The sequence below is a fragment of the Podarcis raffonei genome, chromosome 15 (genome assembly GCF_027172205.1).
Source record: "Podarcis raffonei isolate rPodRaf1 chromosome 15, rPodRaf1.pri, whole genome shotgun sequence".
Lineage (NCBI taxonomy): Eukaryota > Metazoa > Chordata > Lepidosauria > Squamata > Lacertidae > Podarcis > Podarcis raffonei.
This window is the reverse complement of record NC_070616.1, coordinates 14755047-14766886: the sequence shown is the minus strand read 5'-3', so window position 1 is coordinate 14766886 and position 11840 is coordinate 14755047. Positions and strand designations below refer to the sequence as shown.

Below are 11840 nucleotides of genomic sequence, written 5' to 3'. Positions count from 1 at the left end.
GAATGTCAGAGAAATGTTGGAGGATATGGAATCATGGAATCACAGAATCACCGAAATAGAGTTGGAAGGGGCCTCATCGCGTCCAACCCTGCTGCTATGCAGGAGCCACAGCTAAAGAATCCCTGACAGGCCCCCATCCAACCTCTGCTTAAAAACCTTCAACAAAGTAGAGCCTTTCTGAGAGAGTCAGTTCCATGTTGCTGGACACCCAACTTCCATCAACCCAAGCTAGCATGAGGCTGTGTAACATTTCCAAAAGCATAAATCTGCGCTCGCACGCCTTTGTTCAGCTTCTGCAAACCCCACCCCCGTTTGTCCTGTAAAAAGAGAGGAGGGAGAGAGGTGTCCTCCCTATGTAAACTTTGGTGTTTTAAAATAAGCAGTGACTCCTCAAAAAAGAGCACAAGGAAGTTGGTGCAGGTTGTAAACCAGGTGCAAAATGCAAATAAAAATACAACTTTAATGGAGCATTGATGTATCACCGCAGGGCTGTGCTGTGGCAATCTTGCCTTAAAGGCAAGAATCCCATTTGGCCGGGAAGCTGTTGGAGCCAAGAGGTCCTGTGGGCAGGAAGTCAGTATTTATCTGGAGCCTTGATCTCCTTTAAATGGCCCACACCCATTGTTCTTTAGAAGGCATGCATGCACATTGTATTAAATCGCCAGGAACCGCTTTTATATATCCTTCTCTTCTCCATTAGGCTAAGTCAACTTTAGTTAAGCCCTTTACAGAAAGAAGCATTTTCTCGCTCTCTGTCTCGCCATCCCTTCCTCCCTTGCAGACCTGCCAAACTGAGTTATAACCCTCTTTAGCCCACTGGGGAACCCAGTTTGGCAACACGGATCTCACCCTTATCCATATTTCTGCAAGGACTTGCCGCTTTCAAGACCCTTGTTTCAGATTGTTTGGAGAGAGAAGGTGCAAACATTCACACATTTGGGCTTCCTTTTACCCCCCCCCCTTCCCCATTTGGATTTAATATTTCTCTAGTTCCACCATTTTCTGAGGGTTTGTAGAGACTGTCTTGAGTATATAGGGTGTTAGGGGAGGGGGAGCAGCTCTGGTGGGGAACAGATTGTGCTCCTTCCGGGGTAGCTTGTCCACCTTTGGTCCCCACCCTACACTCAGCTCTCACCTGTGACTCCCAGAACTTGTTAGCATGTGAAAGCGGCCACACCCCTGCAATGGCTTCGACTGGCTGGCTATACCAAATGAGGGTAGCTGGTGGGCCTAAAACCCTTGGCGAGTTAGGGGCTTTTCCTGCATGCAAAGACAGGCTCCAGAAGATTGAATGGACAAGACCAGCTGTGGATCCAATGGCCAAGAAGGCAGTTTCTGCACGTGCCACAGAAGAAAGTGAGGGGCAGGTGGGTCTCGTCAACCTGGGAAGGGAGCCCATCTAGGAGAAGGGAAACTCTGATCCTAAACCTCTGCTGTCTTGCAGGATATCTTCGGGAGAAGAAAGGCTAAGGACAGGGACATCTTACCCACAGAGGCTAGTGGCGCAGGGCGCCAGGGTGCAAAATTCTGGAGGGCACCAGGGAAGAGGCAGAGGCTGGATGCAGCTCCTCCCGGCATCAGCTCGCCGCCCTTGCCCGCCTCCACCATGCGTCCAGCTGAGCCAGGAGCCGCCGCGTCCAGTCTCTGCCTCTTCCCTGCCCGAGGAGCTGCCCTCCAGCTGCTGCCCGCCTCCTCCAGCCCCACAAAGCTGGCCGCGTCGCCGGCAGCGCCGTCCTCCCTAAAAAAGGTCGGCAACTCCGGGAAGGGGGGGGGCACCAGAGGGATCTTCACACCACAGCACCAGATATGCTTAAGACGGCCCTGGCTAAGGAGTAAACTCTACTCAAAACTGGAGTGGAGTCCCTGAGACAGTTGGATGGCGCCTCATACGCCTCCTTCCAGCAACTCCTGCAGCCAAGCTGGTGCCAAACGTATTGCTCTGTTTTCCTTTGGACCACATCAGTGAGGCTGAGAGGGGGGTCTTGTCATCCAGGCAGCCCTGGACCTCCATACGCAGCAGTCTGACTTCATCCCAGAAGGTGCACTCCATTGCCTCTTGAGACAGACAAATGAATGCCAACAACAGAAACTGTCTACGAACATCTTAAGAACGTAAGAAGAGCCTGCTGGATGAGGCCAATGGCCCATGTAGTCCATATGTAATAATGTTCACGCAATGACCTATCTAGTCTAGCATCTTGTTCTCACAGTGGCCGACCAAAGAAGCAAAGGGCTATCAGTGGCTAACTAGTCACGATGACTATACTCTTCCTTCCCAGTTTGAGGCAGTAAACCCTCCGAATACCCTTTTCTGGAAACCACAGGAGGGGTAAAGGGCTCTTGTGCTCAAATCCTGCTCTCAGCTTTCCCCACAGGGATCTCTTCAGCCACTGTGAGGACAGGATGCTGGACTAGATGGGCCATTGGCCTGATCCAGCGGGCTCCGTTTATGTTCTTAAGGCTGCCTTCTCAATGACTCTCCACTCTCCTGTTCATTTTCAAGCTCCTTAACCAGGTATCCTTCCCGCTACAAATGTTTGCTTATTTTGGTTGCTAGGAGAAGCAATACCAGGGCCAAACCAACAAAGGGTATATTGCCTGAGCTACAAATGAGGAACAATGAAGGAAAAAACCTCACCACCACACACTTCCTTTTATTGCACCGAAAACTGATTTTGCTCAGAAACCTTGATGCCCCATTCATACCACGCATTTAAAGAACTACGATACCACATTAAACTCTCATAGCTTCCCACAAAGAATACTGGGAAGTGTGGTTCATTATGAGAGCAGACAGGTGCTAGGTGACCTCCAATTCCCCTCAGAGAACTATAGTTCCCAGGGAAGAGGGGTTGACTATTAAGCCGCTCTGGAAGTTGTAGCTCTGGGAGAGGGGAATAGGGGCCTTTCCCAGAAACTCTTAGCACCCTTAACAAACTACAGCTCCATAATTCTTTGGGAGAAAGCCATGGCAGCATTGCAAAACTCGGAGAAGTGCAGATTTCTAAGGATAGCTGTGCTTCAGTTCTAATTGTTTTGTAAAATGCGACATCGATAAGCTGGGCTTTAAATGCAAACTGAACCCAATTTCTACCACGTTCTGAATCTGAGCCACTGCGGGAGGTTAAGGGAAGGCTGACCCAGCGAAAACCGAAATCTGCCTGTCCTAGCTGGGGCTGATGGGTGTTATAGTCCAAAATGACATCTATGTGTATGTACCAAGTTGGAAATGGCTATCCTAAGAAAAATTTGCCTTTAAGATATATGAAGGTCCCATGGCCATAGAAGCACAAGCCAGGGGGGGTTCACGGTGATTATTTAGTGTCCAAAGGCACTCTGCACATGCTCAAAGCACAGACTGCTTTATTAAATGCTCCACCCACTGGATAGCAAAGTTCCAGCCTTGCAGGGTCTCTCAGCAAGTAGAGGAATGGCAGCTTTTCCTCACAAGACAGGGCTCTTTTGATACAGGTACACCACGCCAGGGATATACTCCACACCCTGTGCAGACTCCTTCTCCGATGTTGCCCGCTCCCACGCCTCAACTTCCTGCTCCACGACTTTTCGCCACAGTCCCCGCTGCTCCAGCTCATTCAGGACTTGCTGAAGTTGGGCCTTGTATTCCAGGTTGCCTGGGTTGCTCCGGGTGGTCAGGCACAGGTAGCCTCCTGTTATCAAAGGAGGATGTTGTCAGGTCCAGGGAAAGCCCTGATAGCATCACAGGGACTTATCCACACTTGTCCTGCTGCTTTTCCCCCCAGGGGAAACCACTCTTCCCGCCCCCAAAGGGTTGGTGAAACTGACCAAAAAAAAATTTCTCATCTGGACAGATTCATTGGCGGACAGGATGAAGGGAGAGAGAAGGAAATCTGCATTGGCTAAACGGAGAAGGCCTTTCTCCATCACACTTCTATACAGATTAAAATGTCAAGATTAAATGTGTCCAATTCTGTGGGGAAAGTAGTGGAGGATTGAACATGAAATTTCAAGGAGAGTACAGCTCTTTAAGGGGGGCATTTCTTTTTTTAAAAAACCCACAATACCACAGCAAAGTTTAAGAAACATGGCTGTCAATCCTCACTCCTGGCTGGCAAAACAGTTTTAAAAACTCCAATATAAACACATGTTAAAAGGCATTTCTGCCTTTCATACATTCAATTGAAGAGCACGGGAGAGGCTTAAAAGTGGTTCAGTGTGACTGGTCTGAATTCAAGGAAGTCTTTTCCGAACAACCAAATGCAAGTGAACTATTCCTCTTCCCCAGTTCCACTGGATTAGATCTCCTTAGCTGTGGCTGGTTAAAAAGGTCTCCCAGCACCATCTAGCGGCCACAGATTCATGGGTGCTCCCTTGGTGGATCAGCCCAACTGCTTGCATGCAGGACTCCCTGACAGACTCCATCCAACCTCTGTTTAAAAACCTCCCTTGAAGGAGATTCCATCACCTTCCAAAGGAGCCCATTCCACTGCTGAACAGCTCCAGCTGTCTGGAAGTTCTTCCTAATATTTAGTAGGGCTCTCCTTCCTTGCCATTTGAAGACATTGGTTTGGGTCCTCCTCACTGGAGCAGCAGAAACAAGCTGCTGCATCTTCCATGTGACAGCCCTTCAGGGATTGGAAGATGGTTATCCTATCACCTCTCAGTCTTCTTTTCTCCAGGCTAAACAGACCCAACTCCCTCAACTGTTCCTAATCAGGCTAATTTTCCAGGCCCTTGATCCTCTTGGCCGCTTCTCCTCTGTACACATTCCAGTGATGAACCAAGGTGATGCTTCCTGTTTCACATATATACACACACACACAACCCCCACTGCAACAGGGCATCTCCTGCACAAGCCCCACCTGGTCTGGTGACACGAAGCAACTCTGGAACCACGCTGGTGGGCACCTGTCCTTCGCTGAGCGCCCCCACGATCAGAACAGCGTCATAGCACCCTGGTCAGAAGCAACAGCACTGGTTATTTATTTGTATATTTTCATTTTTAAAAATAGCCTAATGCTTTGAATTGGGGCTCAGGGATGAACAGGCAAATGGCACAAGTGTTTAAGGACAGGTGTAACATGCTCCTTGGCAGAAAAGCCCATCAGGTTTCTGGTCGCTGTGTTTTGCACAGCTGCAGTCTCCAAACCATCTTCAAGGGCAGCCCCATGTGGAGAGAATTACAGGAGTCCAAATTGGGGAGGTTATTGTTTTGTTTTTACTACAGCATGAACGACCGTGCCCAGGAACAGTTTGCACCAGCAAACCGGGCGGAACTGCAAAAACAACACTCCGCATTACTGATCCCACTTGGGTCTCAAGTGATGTAATGGGCTGGCTAGATCAGGCAGAGGAAGCCTGGGCTAGATGCAGAGGAATGGTGGGAGGAAGCAGCTGGGGAACTCCCCAGGGAAGAAGCCTCAGAGCCAGGGGATTGGTGGTGGGACGATGCTGAGTGGTCAGAGGGGGAAGACTGGGAGGAGGTGGTGTCAGCGGCTGAAGAGGTAACAGGGTTTAGTGAACAGGAAGGGTCTGTGGCAGACAGAAGTCCAGAATCAGAGACAGAAGCTGAAGCAGGAGAGGACGGAGGCCAAGAGGCAGAGATCAGGCAGGCTGGTTAAGAGGCACAGGTGTCTTCCCCTCCTGCTTCCCCCTTCCCCTCTGGTCTCCCGGAACCACATAAGAGGTATGAAGAGGGAGGAGTAGAGACGGATGCACCGGCGGAGTCTCAGATTGCTTGGGAAGGACCCAGGAGAGGAGGGGGTTTAGCCAGCTGTGGGAAGGCAGGGACCTTCAGTCCCCACAACTGACTCAGAGGGGCAAGATCTACTGGCTGTGCTCATTAGGCCTGGCGCTACTGAGCAGACCTTGTTTCTTCTCATCAAGAGTTAACTTCACTTGCTCCATGTGATTTATTGCTGACCCACTCCTGACAAGTGAGAGACTATTATCATTCTGGGAGTAGCCCCAGACGATGCACCAGCTCCTTTGGGGTGAGTTCCAGAGGTTAATGCAGGGAAGCAGCAGCAGCATCACCTTGCCCACCCCAGCCTCACCCCCTGCACCCTAACACACACTCACTCAACCCATTTCTCAGGAAGAGGTGCACCTCTTGGTCTTGTTACCTTCAGGAGCTGGTAGGGCTTCCTGCCCCAAGAGGCACCTCTTCAGATCCTGGTAGATCCCCTTGCGACACGCGTGTTCCAGCATCCCCTGACTGCCATCCAGGCCGTGGAGGCGGCAGAAACCTTTTGCCTGCAGCTTAGAAGGTGCAGCTTAAGTCACATGACATCAGCCTGGAACCACACCCACTCCTGCCTGCCAATCAAACGCAAGCTTACTGGACACCACAAGTGACACCCGCAGGAGCCAGGTGGGGGTGGTGTCGGGGTAGCTGGGCAATATCTGGTTTTCAACATCACGATAGATTACCAGCTAAACATCATGATATACCGATACAGTGTCTGAAATAAAGATGGAGCTCTGTAGAGGCATTGGCTGGCTTCACAGTTTTCCCCATGATTTGCACAAACATTTCATGATTTGTGATATATTGCCAAGTGAAAAATTATGAAACTGGTATAACGATATGGACTTCAAACTGATTTTGGACAATACTAGCCTTCTGGGTACCAGTTGCTGGAATCCGCAAGAGGGGAGAGTGTTTTAGTGCTTGCAGGTTCCCAACAGGCACCTGGTCAGCCATGGTGAGAACAGGCTAGACGGGCTATTGGCCTGATCCAATTGGCTCCTCTGACGTTCTTACGGAACTCTCTCCCACTGGAGGCAGGGATAGCTACCAACTTGGATACTTTAAAAAAGGACTAGGCAAAATTGTGGAGGATAATAAGGGTTTAAATGGCTACTGATCACAATGTCTATGCTCTGTCTCTACAGGTGGATGTGGGCCCCAGGCTGCAAAATATTCCCTGCCCCAGTTTAACCAATGGATCAACTCCAAACAGCAGCACAAAAATATTAATGAACCTCCTAATCCATTAAAAACTAGATTCAATGAAATAAGACCCTGTGATTCAAGTGGCAGCCTCATTAAGATGCCCGTCTTTCCCAGAGACGAGAGCACCATCAGACTGGGGCAGTCACAGCAGGGTCAGATCACTGTGCCCCAAATGGTCCCCAGGCATGGCCAATGACACGGGTGGAGACACACCCCACGATGGCCTCCTCTGAGATTGGGGCGCCCCAGTTACCTCCTTGGCCACAAGTCCTGTGCCACAGGCCACATCGAGCACTAGAGCGTCCTGGAGGGGTTCCTGGAAAACGGAGGCCAAACAGGCAGCAGCCACTCGGGGGGCTTGATATTGCAAGACAGCAACATCCTACAGGGGAAAAGAGGTCTAGTCAGGAACAGGGTGGGGACCGAACTTCATAAGTAGAGCCCAATGGATCAGGCTAATGGCCTATCTGGTCCAGCATCCTGTTCTTACAGTGGCCAACACAAACACATGAGCACCCTCCCCCTACGGTGGTTTCCAGCAACAGGTTGTTGTTGTTGTTGTTGTTGTTGTTGTTGTTGTTGTTGTTATTATTATTACTATTATTAGTTTGTACCCCTCTTCCTTCCAGTAGGAGGGACCCTTTTGATTTTCCAGCCTTTCCCAACCATCCAGATATTTTGCACCCCAGCTCCCATCAGCCCCCAAAGCAAGCCTGCCCAATGGCGGACTGCCTTCCTGATGCCGGCACTCTACACATGCCCAAGAACACCCTCTCTATTATTAATTATTGTGCCCCAGGTGGAGAAAATGGGTTTTGGAGGTTTTAAATTCAGAACGGGGGGGGGGGATGCTTTGCCAAAATTGGTCCAAAAGTCCACCAAGCTAGGTATCCACTTTATTTTAGAAGCACCAGCTGCCTCTGAGAAGCCCACAAGCAGGCCTGTTATTTGCCCAACTATCTCATGCATCCTGTGGCTGCAATGGGTGTCAAGGTAGATTGCCTCTGAACATGGAGGTTCTATTTAGGTGAGATGATGGTGGAACCTCTATCCATTAATTTATTTATTACTTATTTACGTATTCCATTTATATCCCAGCTTTCCCTCCAAGGAGTTGAAGATGAAGCAAATGGTTCCCCCCTCACCCCCTCACGTCTCATTTCATATCCACAGCAACCCTGAGCTAAGGGCAGGCTGGGAAACAGCGAACCCAAGGTCTCTGAGCCTCATGGCTGAGTGGTAGATTTGAACCCTGTACCCCCAGGTCCTGGTCCGACACTCAATTTCTCTAATCCCCACCCCCAGCTTGGCCTTTAAAATGATGGCTAAACTGCTGACCCGGGATTCGAGGGAGGAGAGAGAAAGGCAGAACTCTGCACGCGCTCAAGAGTCTCTTTAGGGAATGAAAGAGAAGAATGCTCCCAAGAGGCAGAGGGGACGAACTAAGGGCAGAAGCGAAGCGGGGTGAGGAAGGGGTGGAGGAGGAATAACCTCTTCGTATTCCGGGGCCCAGCCGTCGTAGAAACGGAGCTGCTGCTCCGGATCGCCTTCGTGGTGCACCTGGGCGACGCGGCGCTGAACTTCGGCAAGGCGGCTGCTGCCTGCGCGGTCATCAGCCATGTCTGATCCGCCCCTCCGCGAGAGCAGCAGCCGCGGCCGCCTCCTTCCCGGCTCCTCCTCTCTCGCCCGCCTCTCTCCTTGTCCTTCTCCCGGCAGGCTTGGAGGAACTAAGGAGTCGGCTTTTAACTTGTGCTGCGCTGTTTTGTGCTAGTTGTGTTTCTTAAAGCATGGTTTTAATTCTGTAAGAATTGTTTTTCAGCGGTTATCTCCCACATGCTTTTCGCTTTCTGTGCCTATATGCCGTTTTAATTTGTGTAAGCCGCCTTGAGTCCCAGTTTGGGGAAAAGGGGGGATATATAAGCGGGTCTCAGGGTCATGGATTCCATCCGCACGTTGACATGGGCTTAACCTGGATTTTTTGGGGGGAGGCAGGATTTATCTGTTAGGGGGGCAGAACCTCAGTTAAGTATTTCTAATGATTTACTTGATGGGGGGCAGCTGCCCCCTTCCTGCCCCCCTTGGCTACACCCATGCACGTTGGGCAAAAGATTCCTGCATTGCACAAGGTTGGATTAGAACTCTACAATTCTATTGTTTTATAGCAACATCTGGCAGCCCAGTCCCCCATTCATGTGGCCACACTCGGGATTTCGGTGATGGCATATATATATGGATGAATTAAATTTTAGGACATTTCAGCACTGAATTTACTGGGTGCCGTGACAGCAGTCTTTTGTGTGTGTCCCCTAAATTGGCTGTGCATTTTTTCAATCTGCCTGAGAAACAGCAGAAATGGGGGCTGTTAAGCCCAGCATCTTTGGAGGCTGGGATAATAGGGCTCCCATGGCAACCAGGGTACCACTCTCCATGGCAACCATCCCATATCATTTGTACAGGGAGTCAAAATGCCGAGGCCTTATTTGGTGGGACACAGCGGGGCGGGGTGTGTGTGTGTGCACATTTGACCTGGAGTTCCAGTGGGGGGGGGCTGGCTAGGGGCCGTAATTAGAAGTCTGAATTGTAGATCATGCTTGAGGATGCCTCTGCAAACCATTCCTGTTTATGTGGTGTCCAAAAACATTTTGCTACCTCTGTGAGGTGTAGCAACAAATCCCCACCCAATTCTGCTTTGCATGCGAAGTCTCTCACGTTGACAGGAGGCATCTGGCTGGATCTCATGGGAATGCAGGCGGAGACAGGCCTTTGGTCCGGTCCAGCTGGACCAGCTGGACCTCATAAGAGTCCAGAGCTGTGAGGACAAGGAAATCTTCTCCAGGACGGTCTATGGACCAGAGTGCATGATAACTCAGTGGTGCATTATGACTCAGTGCAAGACAGCTTCTTATGTTCATTTTCCACTTTAAGTATGGCCCCTGTTTCAGTTTTGAAGGGTGATGTCATGCGCCGCCAGCCTTCCCGCAACCCGGTACTTCTTATATTTCAAACCACAACTCCCCATCGCCACCGATGTTTTGGAGCATGTATTCCACTCACCTCAGCTGTTCTGGACCACAACTCCCATCAGCCCCAGGTGTCTCAGACTACAACTCCCATCAGCCCCAGGTGCTCCAGACTACAACTCCCATCAGCATGGCTGGAACCAACAAGAGTTGTAATCCAAAACATCTGGAGGGAGGTTGGGCAAAGGCTGTCCATACATATTCCACCTTTCCCAATTGTGTGTGATCTTGGGAAGTGCCAGACAGATCATGAAACTAAATTTTGCCCGAGAACTTTGGTGTTATTGAACCGAAACAGCCCTGGAGGATGAGAAGCCAGTGGTGTGAAGGGACTCTGCAGCACAGCAGCAAACTCTGCCCAAGGTGTTTTTGGCTACAGAGGAGCTGACATCCAGGATGGCGGTGATGGAAAGCCCTCAGTAGGTGGTCATTTCTTCAACCTGCAAGATAACAAAAAAGGGCCTTGAATTGTCAGTAAAAGAGGCTCTCTGGCTCGGCACAGTCAACCCTAATTTGCAGTAGTTCTATAGGGTATTACTTGGATGCTGGCCTTTGGAAGCAGGATCCAGGATCTCTCTCACCCTGACCCCAGGTGCTATGGGCACTTAGGATACAGATACCTCTCCGGAGCCATGGAAGGGGGAAGTCCTATGATTGGAATCCATGGGCATACAGCAGCCTTCATCAACTTGGTGCCCTGAATATGTTTTACAAATCTCTCCAGTGGAGGGCAATTGAGGTGATGATGTCCCTATGAACTTACTTGATGGTAGAGCTTCTAATTTTGAAAAGCCACGGAGGGGGGAGCTATTTTGGCCTTTGAGGGGGTATTATTGCATTTGGGATTCCCGATCGCACCAAGACTCAATGGAGTCATTTGGGTGTATCTGAACTCACAGAATTCACAACCAAAAAATGTAGAGATGGCCGCCAACTTGGATGGCTTTGAAAGAGGATTAAACAAATCCATAAAGGGTAGTCAATGCCTAGTAGTCACAATGGAGATGCCAGAACATAGGCAGTTGCAAGGGAGATGCTCTATCACTGAGCTGGGCCTATGAATAACAGTTGCTGGCAATTGCAGTAGGTTGGGGAAGGCTGATTCTACTTCAGATTAACTTGTCCCAGCTATAGGGAACTACCTTTGGACACCTGATGCAGCAAACCCAAGCCTGAACCCCCAAGGAATATTGCTCAGTGGTATAGCATCTGCCTTGCAAGCAGATCTCTGGTTCAATCCCTGCTGGCTTCTCTAGGTAGCATTGGGAGAGAAACTCCTGCCTTAAATTCCAAACAGCCACTGCCAGTTAGTGTATGGCCCAGTCTTCCTATCTTCCTATGAGCTGCAGCCACCAGCTTAAATGGCTTCAAGAGGATCAGACAAATTCATGGAGGATAAGCAGGCTATTGATGGCTACTAGCCACAATGACTACCGTATTTTTCGCTCTATAACACGCACCCGACCATAACACGCACATAGTTTTTAGAGGAGGAAAACAAGAAAAAAATATTCTAAACGAAACAGTGGATGTATGATTTTTGTGGTTCATGCTGTGGCTACAGACATGTGATCTGACAGTGAGTTTGGGGTAGCCCAATGCAAAAATCCTGAGGATCCATGTGGATCCGTGCTTTGTAACCACGTTTTAAGTGGGGAGGGAAAGAAAAGCACTCAAGGGACAAGGAACACGCGTGGGGTGGGTGGAGAAGGATGCTGTTAATAATGCAGAAGAGGGGTATAAGAGGAGAAGGCTCCTCTCCTCTCCTGCTTTGCTCCTTTAAAGCAAGCAGGCTCTCTGTCCCTCTCTCCTCCCCACTCAGCGGCTCTTCTCCCGCTTTGCTGTTTCAAAGCGAGACACGGAGGAGGGAAGGAAGGGGAACC

General features: G+C 50.0%; 1 protein-coding gene across 2 annotated transcripts; it reads right to left on the bottom strand.

Annotated features, from left to right (window-relative positions):
• Positions 1-3348: 3348 nt before the first annotated feature.
• METTL27 (methyltransferase like 27) lies at positions 3349-8634 on the bottom strand. Of its 2 annotated transcripts, none has more exons than XM_053366918.1 (5): positions 8429-8634; positions 7191-7319; positions 6105-6234; positions 4842-4934; positions 3349-3668 (listed from the first exon to the last, which is right to left on the bottom strand). In XM_053366918.1, exons 1-5 carry the CDS (start codon positions 8555-8557, stop codon positions 3445-3447), a joined length of 705 nt encoding a protein of 234 aa, XP_053222893.1. In that variant the 5' UTR covers positions 8558-8634; the 3' UTR covers positions 3349-3444. The 2 variants fall into 2 exon arrangements, with proteins under 2 accessions (XP_053222893.1, XP_053222892.1); XM_053366917.1 differs by having other exon boundaries at positions 6105-6240; positions 8429-8630.
• Positions 8635-11840: the final 3206 nt, after the last annotated feature.